This window comes from Chrysochloris asiatica, unplaced genomic scaffold (assembly GCF_000296735.1).
Source record: "Chrysochloris asiatica unplaced genomic scaffold, ChrAsi1.0 scaffold00006, whole genome shotgun sequence".
Lineage (NCBI taxonomy): Eukaryota > Metazoa > Chordata > Mammalia > Afrosoricida > Chrysochloridae > Chrysochloris > Chrysochloris asiatica.
Window position 1 is genome coordinate 2,598,295 of NW_006408524.1, and position 17,873 is coordinate 2,616,167.

General features: G+C 50.2%; 1 protein-coding gene across 1 annotated transcript in view; it reads left to right on the forward strand.

The window, feature by feature from the left end:
- Window positions 1–501: 501 nt before the first annotated feature.
- Window positions 502–17,873, forward strand: part of ADCY1 (adenylate cyclase 1 (brain)) — a 274,296-nt gene continuing 256,924 nt past the window's right edge. Inside the window, exon 1 of the mRNA XM_006832260.1 lies at window positions 502–1,119. Coding sequence (XP_006832323.1) covers window positions 502–1,119 — 618 coding nt within the window. The remainder of the gene's footprint in view (window positions 1,120–17,873) is intronic.

Genomic DNA, 17,873 nt, shown 5'->3' on the forward strand with positions numbered 1-17,873 from the left:
GCAGAATTTAGCGGCGAAATGGGAAATCGTGCCGGCTTATAGTGTTTGAATGACCACGAGACACCCACGGCGTGGGGACACTAAGGCTTGCTGGGCCGGGCGACAGACCAAGGTCACGCAGCCTCGAGGCCCGCCTCTCGCCGATGGGGGCGTGGCGCTGGCGGGTGTCGGGGCGCACTGGGGCCACGCAGGAACGCGGTCCACGGGACGCGCGGGGCTGAGTATGCGTGCGCGTGGGGCCGTGCGTGCCCGTGGAGATTCCGGCGCGAGCGCGCTGAGCGGCGCGGTTCCTGGGGCTCCGCTGTCGCAGCGCGGTGGCCGCCGCCGCGGGAGGCGGGCCCAGTGCGCAGGCGCGCGGCCACGGGCGGCGGGACGGAGACATGCTCTGGGCTGGCTCGCGGGGCATCCCGCTGCCGGCCTTTCGCGTCGTGAGCCCCGCGCACTCTTCCTGGGGCCGGCGAGCGACGCGCCTGCGATCCGCGGCCGCTGCATGGCTCTGAGATGGCAAGGGCGCCGCATGGAGGAGGCGGCGGCGGCGGCGAGCCGGGGGGCGCAGAGCGGGCGGTGGAGATGGGCGTCCGGCACCGGCTTGAGTGCGATGAGCGCTTCGCGTGCCCAGAGCTGGAGGCGCTCTTCCGCACCTATACGCTGCGGCTGGAGCAGGCGGCCACACTGAAGGCGCTGGCGGTGCTCAGCCTGTTGGCGGGAACGCTGGCGCTGGCCGAGCTGCTGGGAGACCCGGGCCCCGTGCCCAGCCTGGCCAAGGGTTCGCACCTGGTGCACTGCGTCCTCTTCCTCCTGCTCTTGGTGGTCACCAACGTCAAGTACCTGCAGGAGTCCCAACTGCAGCATCTCAGCAAACTCACGCTGCTCTTCAGCCTCACCTTCGCGCTGCTCTGTTGTCCTCTGGCGCTGGGTGGCCCCACCAGTGCCCATTCCGCGGGACCGGTGGCTGCCCAGCAGGGTGTGTGGCAGCTCCTTCTGGTCACTTTCGTGTCGTATGCCCTGCTGCCCGTCCGCAGCCTGCTGGCCATCGGCTTTGGGCTCGTGATGGCCGCATCGCAGCTGCTGGTTACGGCCAGCTTGGTCCCTGCCAAGCTCCCACTACTCTGGAAGATGGTAAGTACCGCCCGCGCCACTATTGTGATCTCAGGTGCACCTGCTGGAGCGGGACCAGGAGGGGGACACACTTCTCTTGGGCATATGGGGAAACTGAGACCCCGGATGGAGGGCACGTTCAAGTTCACTAAGCGAGTTTGAACGCAGGTGGGGCTGACACCCCAGGCTCAGACTCTTTGCAGAGTTCCAGCCCACAAAGAGTGTGGCGCTGGGGAAACCATCACGGAGAGGGGAAAGATCTGCCCAAGGTCTTGCCACTGGTGAGGGGCCAATCCTGTTGTTTCCTGTGTCCAAATTACACCCCCATCTCGTCCCCCCCCCCCCAACACCTTATCCTCTCCCCACACCCTCCACAGGAGAGATGGGCTCCAGGTGAGCCCTGTAGACCAGGCTTTCTCAAATCACAGGGCCTGGCCAGTCCCCGGTGCACCTGGAGTGATTGTAGGACGTTCAGGACCACCCTCCAGGTCTTGGGAACCTGGGAGTCAAGGGGGATCTTTGAGCCCCTTCTCAGTTTCCCTTTTCCCTAAGGCCTAGAGGAATCTGGATTTGGCCAGGGTCACCAGCAGCACACTGATCAGTTCACCGGCTTCCACTCCCCTGCGTCGTGGCTCCATTACCGCAGCACCTTGAATTCCCTGACAGTATTTCCCTAGCTGTTTGGGAAGACAGTGGAGAGGATTTGGGGTCCTCCCAAAGCCCTGTCCCTGCACCGCCCCCCCCCCCTCCAATCAGATGGCCTTTGCCCCATAGGCTTTGAGAGCATTCTCTGCTTGGACATGGCAGGTGGTAGCCGGAAGCTTCATCCCATCATGGGCTTGGAAGGCCCTTGAGGGATGGATTTTGTTTCTACCTCTGGCTTTGGTTTAGCAAGAGGATGGTACATGCTTGCTAGGTTTGGAGCCTGGGGAGAGTTGGGTAGAGGTGCGGATCAAAGCAGAGAAAGCAGAAGTAGGGGATAAGGAAAAGAAACGGGACACTGTGAGTTCAGTACCAACACCTAGAGAGTGGGTGGTGAGGAGTCAGACAGTCAGGAGGACTGTGGGGATAACACATGTACCTCGGGACATCAAGCCGGACTCCCTCCCCAGAGGAGTACATGGAAGGGAACTGAGGGGAGCTGGCAAGTAGGGACTGAGGGGGAGGGGAAGAGTAGGTGGTGAAGACCAGAGACAGTGACACAGGTAAAGACTGTGTGCCCAGGAAAGGGGCGAGCCAGGCCTCCTCAGTGTCTCCTTGGTCAGTGCTTGTGTCTTGCTTAACCACTATTAGGGGGCAACCTAGTCTGACCTTCCCATCTGTTGAGTGTTTAGTCTCAGTGCAAGTCTAATTTCTTTTAGAAGGATCAGCATGAGGCTGGTCCCTACGAGATGGAGGTTTCCAGCATTTTATAACCCTGCTGCCAACCAGCACTCCCCAACCCCCTTCGTGCGCCAGGATTCTGCAAAGTCTCACAGAACTCACACACTGTCAGGGAAATGGTTCTTACAGCTGTGGAGGCTGGCAAGTCCCCAGTCGGTAATTCAGATGGTAGTCTGGAGGATTCTCCTTACTCACGTGGTCTCAGGGGCTGAGGAAACCACGTCAGGAGGTCAGATGACAGGCTGCTGGTGCACAAGGTTGCACCATTGGGTCAGGTGAGAGGCCGCAAGTCCTGTGAGCTAGAGGTCAGATGAGTATGAACCCGATGCAGGACCTAGAGCAAGAGAGCGCATTTTGACAAAGCAGACCAGACCCCTAGGGAAACTAACGGTGGTCACCCTCTAGTAAAGGTTTCTGAGGAGCGGCTGGTGAACTCGAACCACTGACCTTGCGGTTCAAACTGACTTTGCAGTCCAGTTCCTTAGCCCACACCGCCACCCTAGGACTCCTCCTGGTAAGATAGGGGCATCCTTAATCTTTGTTGTTGTTGGTAAGTGCCCTTGAGTCAGCTCTGACCTGTGTAGGGTTTCTGTGGAGTGGCTGGTGGGTTTGAACTATCTACCTTGTGATTAGCAGTCCATTGCTTATTCTATAAGGTCACAACAGGACCCCTTAATCCTTATTGTTAAGTGCCGTCGAGTCCATTCTGACTCATAGTGACCCTGTATAAGGTTTCCAAGGAGCGACGGGTGAGCCTGAACCGCCGACTTTATGGTTCAAACTGACCTTGCAGTCCAGTGCACTAACCCACAGCGCCACACCAGGACTCCCCCTTAACCCTTAGTGCCACCTTTATAGTTAATCCCAGCTTAATCCTTGGTGGTGTTGTTAAGTACTGTCAAGCCAGTCTGATTCGTTCTGTTGTTGTTGTTAGATGCCATCGGTACCAACTCATAGTGACCCTGTGCACCACAGAAGGAAACACTGATTCATAGTGAACCCCGTATAGGGCTTCTGAGGAGCCTTGTGGTTAGCAGTCTAGTTCTTGTGTCACACCCAGACTTCACCCCACCTTACTCCTTCTTGACTAATAACTCACTCCAAAACGGGCCCTGGAGCACAGCCCAGCTGCTGGGACTCACAGCCTTTCACAGAATATAACTGGGCCAGACCAGCCGCTGTTAGCACAGGGTGGGGAGAAGGTCAGAATTGACCTCTGGGTGGTCCAGGTAGGTTGGGGCCAGGCTGTGCTCTGGTACACCAGTCTGCTGGCACAAGAAAGGGCTTTATTCTTGCCCTTTTGAAATAAACATTTTTCCTCTATAGCTGTTATTATCCCTGTGAGGGGACTGAAGATATAAAACGAGAGACAGAGGAGAGATTACATGCAGGTGCCTTGTGGGCCTGAGGATAAGGGGGACCCCAGTTATTGCCAGGAGCAAGCATTCTCGGGGAGCTGTCAGCTGTGACTCCCTGCACCTTAACTGCCTACTACCGCTAGAACAGAAATACTATCAAGTGGTCGCTTTAAGAAATAGACATTTACGTTCTCACAGTTTTTGTTGTTATTGCTAAGTGGCATCAAGTTGGTACCGATTCATAGTGACCTGAGGAGCAGCTGGTGAGCTTCAACCGCTGACCTTTTGGTTCAAAGCGACCTTGTAGTCCAGCGCATTAAGCCACAACGCCACTCCAGGACTGAATTCAGGTTGCCGACTTTATAGCTATCTCTGGAGGAGGGTTCTTGTCTCTTCTGAGTTACTTGTGGGCAGTCTTCACGTGGCTTGGCATCTGTGTTTCCATCTCTGCTTCTCTTGCTTGCTTGTTTAATTTTTTTAATATCTCAAAAGAGATGTTTTAAGACATACCCTGTCCTAATCCTGTCTCAGAAAATAATAAAGATAAAACATTCCCAGGTGGGATTAGAACCACAGATGCAGGGGTTAGGATTTACAGAACAAATTTTTTGGGGACAACTCACTGCATGATACTGAGCAGTGCCAAATCTTTCCTCCCCGAGTCTGTTTCCTCATCTGTAAAAAAATCAAACCAGGGTTTCCTGTGGCTCTGAGTTAAACGTAGATTGATCACATGTGTATCAGAGTAGCATTGTGCTCTGGAAGGTTCCGTGGTTTTAGATTTAGGTTCTTGGAATTAGATTGCCAGACCTGTCTTTTAAGGTGACTACCTGGAGGTGACTGCCAAAAGAACAAACAGATGTGTTTTGGAAGAAGTGCAGCCAGAGTGCTCCTTAGAGGCTAGGATGGTCAGACTTCATCTCTCATACTTTGGACATATTATCAGGAAGAACCAGTCACTGGAGAAGGATATCATGTTTGGTAAGGTGGAGGGTCAGAGAAAAAGAGGAAGACCCCCAATGAGATGAATTGGCAAAGTGGCAGCATCAGTGGGCTCAGGTGTGGCAACAATTGTGAGGTTGGCCCAGAACCAGGCAGTGTTTTGTTCTGTTGTGTGTAGGGTTGCTGTGAGTCAGTACCAACTTGATGGCACCTAACAACAACACCTGGAGGTGGGCTCAGATCTCCAACCTTTCGGTGGCCAGTCAAGCATATTAACTAACCATCTGCCACTATCCAGAGTACTTCCTCTAAATGGACGTCACTCACCCCTTGTGGGGCTGTGGCAAAGGTTAAAAGTTTCTATTGAAAAAGCCCAGATTGGGACTCTTCTGTCACTTCTGCGTCAGTTTGGTTTCTTTAAATGTTTTTTATGGGGTGTGTTTGGTGTTGTTGTGAAGTGCCAGAGTGACTCACAGTGACCCACTATCGGGTTTCTTAGGCTTTAAATCTTGTGTGGGAGTGCAAGCCTCATCTTTCTCCCATGGAGCAGCTGGTGGGCTCGAACCTCTGACCTTCGCAGCCCGGTGCTTATCCTCTGGAGCCCTTACAGGTATAGGATATGGATGTTGATAAATCATTTGGAATCAGTGCAGAGAAATGTGTTGACAAAGACAAGATAAAGCCCCAAGGGTTCCCCCTTCCAAAGGAAAGATTCCAGAGTGTGACATCTGCCCTCAATTAGCTCAGCACCCGGGCACTTGGGAGGCATGTGGAGGATGGTGTTGGCCTTGTGAGACAGAGGGCAAGTGGGTCTCCTGCTCAGACCACAAATGGCTGGCTGGCTGGCTGGTCTGCTCACAGGGCCGTTCCTCCCCTGACGTGGGGCAGCAGGAGCCAGGACCTGCCCCTCCTATTCCAGAGTCTGGAATGGGTGCAGGGGGTGCCACCTCACCCAGGAGTATGCCCCTACCTGTCTGAGGGCCACACGGGTCCCTACCCATGTGCCTGGTGTAAATATCTGGGGCTACTTCCAGGGTTGGATTAATTTACTGGGCAAAGAAATGCCTCTCTCTGAATTTCCACCTTGTTTCTCAGACTGAAGACCTTCTTGCCAGAGTAGCTCTTAGGTGGTCTAGAGAAAGTCAGTGTTTTGTTCCCAGACCAGGGTCCCGGTCTTGGCTCAGATGTGTTGTAGAACCGAGCACTGTAGCTTCCTTCCTCTCCTCTCCTCTCCTCTCCTCTCCTCTCAGGGAGGCTCTTGTGGTGCCTTGGAGCTAGAGGTGGGGATGGGGTCTCTGGGCCCCTGAGAAATCTGGCCCTCTCTGTAAAGCCAGCCCGGGGGCTCTGCTAGGTGAAGTGAGACTGAGGAAAGCCGGGGTGTGGATTGGTGTAGCAGAAATTCATCATGGAAGGTACAGCTCTCCTCAAGGCCAGGGGAGCCTTTGAGGGGAAGGCTCAGTGCTGTAGGAATATTTGGTAAGCTAGGGCCCGGACTGCGTTTCTTGGCTTTGGCTACTGCCTGGCTTTACTTGAAGCTAAATGTAGTTGTTGATTTGAATTTAACTGAGGAATCACCAGAAGGAAAAGCAGCATGCTCAAGAAGGCAGAACCAGGGTGTGCAGGAAGGCATTTGGAGAGGCACCACGGGCAGAGGGGGGCTGCGGTGGGGGTAGCGAAAGACCATGACACGATTCCTGGCCTAGTGTCCTTGCTGCCGTCATTTGAGGCTGCAGAGTGTTGATGGGAGAGCAGGTTTGTGGGGAGAGATGATGAGCTGTGAGAAGCACACTGATAGGGTGTGGTCCAGGCTCTCCGGGAGCAGTGGGACTCAGGGCGTGATTATCAGAGGAACTTCCCTTTTGTCACCTTTCCTTAGGAATTGTGACTTGTTCTGAGGTAAGCAATAGTCACTTTTCAGGATAACAGGAGACCTAGGGTTGTCATGCCTGAATCCGCATCCTGGTTGTAGCCATCGGTGCCTATGCTGGCCTGGGCCTACTGCCCAAAGTGCCTTTTGCTCAAAGGCCGAGGCTCACCTCCCTGGGACATTTGCCCTGACGTCTTACCCATCAACTTCTGGGCCCTCAAACTCCATGCTGTGCCCATCTGTGTCTGCCCCTCTGCCTCTGCTGGAGTCGGGGCTGGGTGCGCCCCTCTGTTGTCCAGCCACAATCTGCACGTGATTGGAGTGGTTCCGACTCATAAGGACCCGGTATAGGGTCTCTGAGGAGCAGCTGTTGGGTTTGAACAGCCGACCTTGTGGTTGGAAGCCCAGTGCTGACCCTGCAGCGCCACACCAGACATGGTTGGGACTGAGATATTTTTGGGTCAGCTGACCAGGAAGGTAGCAGGGTATGTTCCTTCTGGCATGGGGTCAGGCAGGCTGTGCAAAGTGGGGAAGGAGTGGAGTGCCTGCTCTCAGCTGGGGTTTGCCCCTGCTAGCCTCCTCTCAGTATGGAACAGACGCAGGTTCAGCTCCCCACCCCACCTCCTCTCTCAGAGATGAATCCCAACCTGTGCCCTGACTCCTCTCTTGAGCTTCAGACAGTTAGGTTTGGAGGCCCGCTTCCTGGTGGGCACCCCATAGCAACCTGCACACACCACTGTTTGGTTGTTGTCAAGTGCTGTCAAGTCAGTTCCAACCCATAGCGACCCTGTACAGGGTTTCTGAGGCTGTAAATCTTTACGGGAGTAGAAGGCCTCCATCTTTCTCTTGCAGAACCGCTGATAGTATCGAACTGCTGACCTTGAGGTTAGCAGCCCAACTCGTAACCATGACGCTACCAGAGCTCCTTCCTTCCAAATCAGCTCCTGCTAAGATCTCAGCTCAGTGTGTGCTTTCCTGGAGCTCCCCAAGGCCTCTGGTGTTCCATGACAGCCATGTGTTCACCCTCACACCCAGGTGACTTTGTGACTTTGGGCCGAGGTGTTGTTTGTGTCGCCGGGAGCAGTGAGGGCTAGGTGTTCAGTGGGACCCAGACACTCCCTGTCTCCATGATGATCCATGTCCTTGGGGAGACAGACGCTGTTCAGAAACCCACATTAAATCCAAGTGCAGCTGTGGTGTGTACCAGGGGTTAGGAGACTCCAAAGGGTTCCACGAGGCTCCCTGAGTCTGGAGGCTTCCAGCAACGAGCGGAGGAGATGAGGAACAGGCTGTTGGCGGGAGGGAGGATGTAGTTCAGGACTTCAGTTTATGGGTTGGGCTGAGGCCACCCCGCTGCAAGGCTTTGTAGAACATGGGCCTGCTGGGAAGGGAGATGGACATCCTGGCACTTGGACAGTGTGTGTGTGTGGTGGGGGGGAGGGGGTTAGGCACTTGGAGACCGGTAGTGTGTAGTATAGGCGGGTGAGTGACCCTGGCTGGGTCTGCCCACCGCTTAGTGTAGAGGGCATGGTGGTGAGTCCTGGCTGCCTTTTCGTCAGCTCTGCAGTGGGGCATAGTCCTGGTGAGATGGGTCAGACCTGTGAGGTTCAGCTCCTGTCTCCTGTCCACAAGGGAAGGCTTGGAGCCCTGCGCCCCGCCTGCCCTCTCCGTGGCCCCCCGTCCCAGTCCTTCCTTTCCCTCTTTCAAGTAGGCCTGAGCTCTTGGTGGGACATCGTGGTGGGGTGAAGACCTCCTGTGCAGTGCTAAGCTGAAGGGATAGCAGGACCCTGCCTTACCCTCTTCCCCCTCAGTTCATTTAACGGGCTGCCCTTTGCTGGTCAGAGATACCGGCCCCTGGGAACCTTGTCAGGAGACTATTTCTCCACCAGGAGGCTCAGCAGGCCTCAGTGGTGGCACAAGACAGATGGAAACCTTCTGTACATCTCCACCTCTTTGTGCTGAAGATAGCAGGGCTTACGGACTCTTGGACATGGGGGCGCGGGGCCTCATTGACCTCCAAGGCGCTGGTGTCTGCAGGTCTTCAGTTCAGGGCTGAGCAGAGAGCGCTGGGCCCATGCGCCCATCCAGAGACTGAGCACTCCAGCCTCGTGTGTCTCTCAGGTGTGGAAGGCATGTGTGCTCGCATGTTTGTTTGTGGGTGTGCTTGCTGCGTGTGTGCACATGTGTGTGCACTTGTGTGGTGTGAACTTGCATGTGTTAACAGCCAGAGGCCTGAATTCTGCCTGTGGAGCTGTGGTCTCTGGCCTCCTGCTGGCCTTTTAGAATTCAGGCTCCCTGTCCAGCTTGATCTGTGCCTGTGCCCTCCTAGAACTCACGGGGTCCTGCAAACTCTGGGTGTGGGCAGCTCCAGGCCCAGGGACGTGGGTGCAGGCAGATAGGGACCACAGTCAGGTGCTATCTGCACACCTGTGCAGACAAAGAGGACCACATGCTCCCTTCTGTAGCTATGGGTCCCGGGGAACAACTTGGTGGCAGTGGGCATGTTCAGAAACCGCCTGCAGCCTTTATTATGATAGAACCCCTTCCTTATAATGGTCGAGATTCTCGTCTCTCAACAGCCTCTCCGTCCATTAGAAATGGTCTCTAGTTGAGAGAACACTAATGTGCTGCTGATGCTACCTGCCCCAGGTGCTCTACGTCTGGATGGATGTGAGCACCTGAGAATGCCACATCACAAGCTTTGAGCATAGGACTCCCCAGACCTCTTTAAGCACCCCAGTCCTGGTGCAGTGTGGGTGCACGCAGTGACCTGGGTATGGCATCAGAGTGTCGGGGTGGGGGCTCATTGGTGACCAGATGTTGTGTTCTTGAAATCCATGATGCCCTGTGACCACAGCCCTAAATGCCAGGAACTGGGGCCACCCTGGCTGTGAGCCCTCTGCTCCGGATGGTACTGATGGCAGGGCTGGCTTCTATGCACAGTCCTCAGGGGACCAGCCTTGTGCCACCTCAGGGGTGCCTCCCCTTCCTTACCTGCACCTGCAGGTCGAGATAGGGTTCCTGAACTGCAGGCCTGCAGCCAGGCCACGCTATCCCTGCTCTGAGACCGGCCCCTGGGGACTCGTGGGGACTTCTTTTCTGTTATGGGAGTACCTGTCAGCTTCTCAGTCATGCAGAGGTGAAGTGATTGTTACCTTGGGAGGCTGTAACTCTGTAGCAAGGTGCGGCGTGCAGGTGTGACGCATGAAGACTGGCCATGTCTGAGGGCTAGTTGGCTAGGGATAGAGGATAGTTGGGGGCACCAAGGGCTGTCACAGTGTGTGCCAGCTCAGGGCAGTCTTCTCCCTTTGCTGTCAGCTGCTGCTATTCGGGCCTGAGTGACAGCCCTTCCTCCTGATCTCTGTCAGGAACATCGAGATAAACAGCCTTCCTCTTTTTAAAAAAAGTTAAAACTTCTTATTGTGAATTGAGTGAAGGTTAACAGACAAGATCCAATGATTACAGTCCCCTCCCTGCAGCAACAGTCATCCTACTTCCTCCCTGTGGCTTCCCTTTTACATCTTATATTTCACAAATGAACAAATGTACACACACAAAACAAAACAAAAATTCATTTAAATGTCCTACGGGCATATTCTGCAAGCCAGCCTCCTGCCCCCAGGCAGTCCAGGGCCCTCGAGCCCGCAGCTGCTCTGTCTCTCCACACCACTGCCTTTGCTGTCGCTGTTTGCCTAGGTAGGGATCTCACGCTCCACTCAGGCTCTTCCTTCTTGATGGTCCTGGGATTGTCTGTTCCTGAAATGAAAGATAACTACTCCCCTCTTTTAGTTACATGTCATCTACAATAATAGTTGTGACAATCACAATTACTCCTGCTAACTACTACTCACAAGTGAATCATAAAATCTTATCACCATCATCCTCCACCCCTTTCACCAGATCCATCTGAAAAAGAGGAAAACTGTTCAGTGGGGATTCTACCTTAACCCCCTTGTTCTGAAACTAAACACCCTGATGAAATCTTGTAAGCTAGCCACTTCGTGTCTGTCTAGCCAGCCTCCTATTCTTCAAGGTTAAGGTCTAGATTGCGCGTCCTTATCAACTCAGTGCACCGAGTCCAATCTGGTTGAAATTTTGAGCTACTGTCCAGTTCATCAAATTGTAGCAATTTACACTCGCTGACAGTATCAGGCAGCTTTATCTTCATCTGGTCAGCTAACCATCCAAGGTCAAATGGGTACTAGCTGCAAGTTTGGGAGTTCACTTCAGACCAGCTCATAGTCTCCCTCTTGTGGTCACTGTTGGAAATGCAGTGATGAACCTTCCTAGCACACAGTTGGGCTAGGCCTCCTCTTGCCGCCACTGTGACCTCTTGGCTGGACTGACCTAAGGATGCTCCGCAGTACGATGTGTGCTCCTTCATGTCCCTCAGAGCCTTTGCCTGATGTGCTGGTCTGCAGTACCCTGCTGCCTCCCGTAATGAACCACGATGTAAATCCAAGGATCTGAAACCCTTACATCCCGCTGTCTGCCCCGCTGCACACACGATTAGCTGGCTGAGTGCCTTTCAGGAACAAGAGTTTGCAAAAACAATCTGCATCGGTTCCCGGGTCTGCAATTGCACCCAGTTGTTTATTTCAAAGAGACTTTCAGATACCAGCAGTGTGTTCTGAGTACTGCCCCAGCCTTTCCCGACGCTGGGTGGGGGCTTGTCCCTTCTGAGAATGTCTACGTGGGGGTGACATGTTTCTACTCATGAGCACGGTTGGCTCAGTTGGTTCATTCAGGTGTCAGATATGGGTGTCAACTGAGCTCTCGGATGACCTGCTGTCCAGTTTTCTGAAGGTAACATGGTCACTGTTGTGTGGTGGGTGGTCGGGGAAGCCTAGGAGAAGAGCGGCTCTGACTCTGATTAGCTATAGACGTTTGAGTTGAGAGAAGCCCTTTGGAAGGCTCAGGGCTGTTGGTGTCTCACTCCCCATGGTGCTGACAGAACTCCACTGAGGTGTGTGTGGAGGTGCTCGTCTCCTGACGGTTACTTCCCTCTCATGCGTGGGTTCTCCTGCGCTCCCGTTGCACAATGTTGGTCTCTGGAAATGCTTTCTCCTCTCCCTCCAGTGAGCTTGGGGCCTGGAGTGGATGCCCTGGCTGCCGTTGCTTTTGGCCCTGAGACCAGGATGGCTCTCACTCGGATGAAGGTTCTGAGTTTATACTGGGAGCCTCCGAGATGATTTCAGCTTCCCCTGTCTGCATGTCAGTCTGCTCAGGTGCTGTTCCTAACTCCGGGGTGGCAGAGCCCACAAGAGGACCTCAGATTTACGAGGCCCCGCATCACTGAGAAACCTCTCGGGACACTTGGAAACACTAGCGGGAAGGCCACTGATTACTACACAGAAGTTCACAGGGAGGTGCTAGGTCATTCACTTGTTGTCCTCGGGGCCAGGAACCTAAGTCACCACTAGAGAGGTACCCATAGCGCCCACCTTTCTGCAGGTGTTCAGTGAGGACAGGCCTTCTCTGGGAGCCAGGGTTGAGTGCTATGGTGCTGAAGGTATCAGCCAGCCAGGGTGCCACAGGTTCGTGAGAACAAGTCCAGGGAGAGGCTTGTACATGAAGTGGGGTGACGTGGAGTCTAACTGCAGTGATGAGGGAGGGGCACCCAGTCTGCTGTGGGGGGTCCCGATGAGTACCAGCAGAAGGAGGCACTGCATTCCAGTGAGAGAACAGAGGACCATGGGTCTGCATGGGGCATGCCCTGGGAGCATGGCAGGGGTGTTTGCAGGTGTCTGTGCACACCTGTATGGGCACATGTGCCGATGTGTGCCCGTCATGTGTGCAGCAGGCCCATGCTGTGGAGCGAATGTGGTGAGGACCCTTTCTCAGTGCCCTTTTGGAAGGTGTTAGCAGTTGGGGTGAGCAGCACTGGATTGTTAGGGCGTTGGTCTCGGCAGAACATAGACGGGCACTGAGAGGGCATCTTTAATGTGACACAGAGAGGGTGGTGGTGGCCTAGGGCCCTGACAAGGTACACGGGAGGAGGAGCAGGCATGTAGGTGGGAATGTGGGATGAAAATTTCAGGCTGGGACGTGCCCATTCGTATGTGTCTGTGTGACAGACAGGCAATGTCTGGGGGCCAGCACTGCCTACTGGGGAGTACCATGCCAGCCTCTCAGCTCACCTGGGGCCAGTGCCCCCTTTGCCCTGCCACCATGGCAGTCCTTCAGTGCCTTGACTCCTACCAAGTGTGTCATCATGCCTAATAGGTGCTGTTCCATCTCAATATGTTTACTGGTGCCACCTCAGCTGAAACCACTGTGGAGGGCACTGAGGCAGAGCTAATCCAGAGATGGCCACTGGGGAGATCGGGCCAGTGGGATTGGGGGAGCTGAGTTGAACTTGATGAGCTATCAACATGTTTCATCTAATCCTTATCATGAATGTACATCTGTTTCCTCTGCTAAATGAGGGGTTGACTAGAAGAGTACCCCAGCAGCTTCCATGACACCTCAAAATGCAGAGATTGACAGCCATAGCAGGTATCAACTGGCCCACAGCAGATATCAACTGCCACCTGGAGGGTCCGGGTATCAATATGGAGGTACATCTGCACCCAGACTTGGCACGCCATGGGACCCTGGTATGCCACTGAGCCCCTCACAGGCCCCCTCGCTAGGCAGGTGTCTCAGTTTCTAGGCTTGCAATACTGAAGTACTACAAAGTGACTGGGTGACTCTACCAAACAGGAATGTGTTGTCTCACAGTTCTCATGGCTGGAAATCCAAGTCAGAGCATCAGCTTTAGGGAAGGGGCCTTCCTTTTTGGTAACTACAGGCATTTCTTGTCATTGTGTGGCTTGTCTCTTCTTTTGTGTGTGTGTGCCTTGGGTCTATTCCATTAGATCATTCATCACTTCGAAGATGTGATATGACCTCACTAGCATAGAAGACAATACTTATTTACAAACAGGATGACATTAATAGGTACAGGGATTAGGATTACATCACACATTTTTGAGGGACACAGTTCAACCTATAAGGTTCCATCCTTTACCTTCTCCAAATTCATAATCTTCTCATGTGCTAAATCAGTTCAGCCCATCCCAGCATCCCCAAAAGTCTTAACCCATTTTTAGCATCAATACCAACCCCTAAACTCCACCTTTTGAATCATGCAAATAATGCATAGGTGAGACCCTAGGGTCTGGTCCATTCTGGGACAAAATTCTTCACTATCTGTCTTAGACTGAGTTCTCTAGTTAAATAAAACCAGTGCATTTTATAGATGTCAATATGTAGTGAGATATAAGCCACTGAAAACCTTGTAAATAACACAAGAACATTGTTTGATTTAAGTACCAGAAGGTGAACCCTTCAGTTTGGAAGGTGCTCAAAATACGACTGAGGAAGAGCTGCCTCCTGAAAGTAGAGTTGACCTTAATGATGTGGATGGAGTGAAGCTTGCAGGACCTTCATCTGCTATTGGGGTGCAATTCAAGATGAGAAGTAAAAGGTACAAATGCCCATTACTAATCAGAACATGGAACGTACAAAGTATGAAAGCAGACAAATGGAAAGTTGTCATAAATGAGATATTCCTTTAAGCCATGAGGGTGAGACTTTGTCTCTCAGACTTCAGACATGTGATCCAGAAAGACCAATCTCTGGTGAAGGACATCCTGATGGGTAAAGTGGAAGGTCAACAAAAAAGATGAAGACCCCTAACAAGATGGATTGACAATTGTGAGGATGGTGCAGGACTGGGCAGTGTTTCTTTCTGTTGTGTATGGTGTCGCTGTGAGTCAGAACTGACTTGACAGCACCTCACAACTACAACAACACAAGGGAGACCAGTTGATACTCCTATTATTCAAACGTATGCACCAACCACTAAGGCCAGTGATGATGAAATTGAAGCATTCTACCAACTTCCTCAGTCAGAAGTTGTCCAAACATACAATCAAGATGCATTGATAATTACTGGTGATTGAAATGAGAAAGTTGGGGGAAAAAGAGGAAGGATATGGCCTCTTGTTGGAAAATACGGTCTTGGTGATAGAAATGATGCTGAAGATCCCATGATCGCATTTTACAAGACTAATGACTTATTCTTTGCAAAAATAACATGCCTATGGACTTCACTGGATGGATGTACAGGAATCAAATTGACTCCATCTGTTGGAAGAGACCGTGGAAAAAGAAGCTCAATATCATCACACACAAACAAGGCTTGTAAAGACTGTGGAGCAAACCATCAATTGCTCATATGCAAGTTCAGGCTGAAGGTGAAGGAAATTAAAACATGTCCAGGGTCCAAAATAGGGCCTTGACTGTAGCCTGTTTGCATTTAGACACCATGTCAAGGACCGCTTTGATGCATTAGACACTAAGGAGTGAATATCATTAGAATTGGGAGAAATCAAGAACATCATGCATGAAGAAAGAAAGTAAGAGTGGGGATAAATAAAGTAAGAGTGGTCCCAATTTTCATGGGAAATGTTTTATGTTTTTCTCCATTGGGAGTAATGTTGACTGTTGGTTTTGTAAACATGCTCTTAATTACATTTAAGAATTTCTTTTTTATTCCTGTTCCATTGAGGGTTTTTTTTTTTTTTTTTCAGGAATGGGTATTGGATCTTGTCATCCAGTCTTTCCTTCTCTGTATCAGTCAATACGATCATGTGGTTCTTTTCCTTTGTTTTATTTATTTGGTAAATGATGTTGTTTTTCTAATACTGAACCATTCTTGCATGCCTAGTATGAATCCCGCTTGGTCATGATGTATTATTTCTTTAATATGTTGTTGGAATCTACTGACTAGAATTTTGTTGAGAATTTTGCATCTGTGTTCCAATTTTATGACAAAATATGCAAAGACCTGGAGTTATAAAACCAGTAGGGAAGAACATACTCAGCATTTCTGAAGCTGATGGAACTAAAGAAAAAATTCAAGTCTTGACTTGAAATATGGAAGGATTCTATGGGCAAAATACTGAATGACGCAGAAAGCATCAAAAGAAGATGGAAAGAGTACCCAGAGTCACTGTATCTAAAAGGAATGGTCGATGATCAACCATTTCAGAGGTAGCATATGATCAAGAACCAACGATACTGAAGGAAGAAGCCAAGGTGCATTGAAAACATTGACAAAGGACACAGTGCCGGGAATTGATGGAACACAAATGATATCTTTCAACAAACTGAGGCGGCATTGGAGGCACTCACTCATGTATGCCAAGAAATTTGGACGACAAATTCCTGGTTAACTGACTGGTAGAGAGATCCGTATTTGTGCCCATTCCAAAGAGAGGTGACCCAACAGAATGCAGAAATCATTAGACATTATCATTAATATCACATGCAAGTAAAATTTTGCTAAAAATAATTAGAAAATGGCTGCAACTGTACATTGACAGAGAACTTCCAGAGGCTCAAGCTGGATTCAGAAGAGGATGTGGAACCAGGAATATCATAGCTGATGTCAGATGGATTTGGCTGAAAGAGATGTTTCCAGAAAGATGTTTCCCTGTGCTTTATTGACTGTTCAAAGACTTTAGATTGTGTGGCTCATAACAAACTATGGACAACATTGCAGAGAATGAGTGTTCTAGAAAACTGAATTGTGCTCATGAGGAACCTGTACGTAGACTAAGAGGCAGTTGTTTAAATAGAACAAAGGGACAATGAATGGTTTAAAATTAGGAAAGGTGTGCACCAGGGTTGTATTCTTTTACCATACTTACTCAATCTGTATGGTGAGCAAATAATACAAGAAGCTGGATTATATGAAGAAGAATGTGGCATCAGGATTGGAGGAAACTCATTAACAACCTGAGATATGCATATGATAAAACCTTGCTTGCAAAAGTGAAGAAGACTTAAAATACTTACTGATGAAGATCAGAGAGCACAGCCTTCTATATGGGGTGCTGCTTCATGTAAAGAAAACAAAAGTCCTACCACTGGACCAATAAACAACGTTCATATAAATGGAGAAAAGATTGAGCTGTCAGTGACTTCATTTTGCTTGGCTTAACCTTCAGCACTCATGGAAACAGCAGTCAAGATATCAGGAGATGTATTGCGTTAGACAAATCTGCACAAGACCTCCTGAAAGTGTTGAAGAGTAGAGATCAGTTTGAGGACTAACATGTGCCTGATCTAAGCCTTGATAGTTTCAATAACATCATACACATGTGAAAGTTGGACATTGAATAAGGAAGACCATAGAAGAATTGATGCATTTGAGTTATGGTGTTAGGGGAGAATATTAAAAATACCATGGGCTGCCAAAAGAACAAACCAATCTGTGTTGGAAAAAGTATAGCCAGAATGCTCCTTGGATGTCAGGATGGCCAGACTTGGTTTCTCATACTTTGGACATATCAAGAGGGATCAGTCTCTGGAGAAAGATACCATGTTTGGTAAAGTGGAGGATTGAAGAAAAAGAGGAAGATCCCCAATGAGATGGATTGGCTCAGTGGCACTAGCATTGGGCTTAGGTGTAGGTAGCAACGATTGTGAGGTTGGTGCAGAATCAGGCAGTATTCCGTTCTGTTGTGCATAGGGTCACTATGAGTTGATAGCAACTCAATGGCACCTAACAACAACAATGTTCATGAAGTATATTGAACTTTAGTTTTCTTTTTTTAGTGATATCTTTGCCTGTTTTTTTTTTTTTTTAAATCAGGGTTATGCTCTTCATAAAATAAATTTGGGAGTTTTATATCCTTTTTGTTTTTCTAGAATAGTTTTAGTAGAATTGGTGTAAGTTCTACTCCGAATGCTTGGTAGAATTTACTAGTAAAGTCACCTCAACCTGTAAGTTTTTTTTGTTTTTTTTTTTTGTTGGGTGTTTTTAAATGATCTGATCAATTTCTTTAGTTATGCATCTGCTCAAGTTTTCTACATCAATTTGTGTAGGATTTGTCCATTTCTTCTAGATTTTCAAATTTGTTGGAGTACAAATTTGTTGTTTTATTATCCTTTTTATTTCTGTTGGTATGGTTGTGATATCATTTCTTATTCATGTTATTTTCATCTTCACCATTTTTTTTTGCCAGTGGTTTGTCACTTTTATTAATCCTTTCAAAGAACCAACTTCTTGTCTTGTTGAAACTTTCTATTTTCATTTATTTCTGCTTTAATCTTTGTTATTTCTTTTTTTCTGGTGGCAGTGGGTGTTCTTTGCTATTCTTTTTCTAGTCGTTGGAGATGCTGAGTAAAGGTGTTGATTTTATCAATGTGTGTGTTTATTACTATAAATT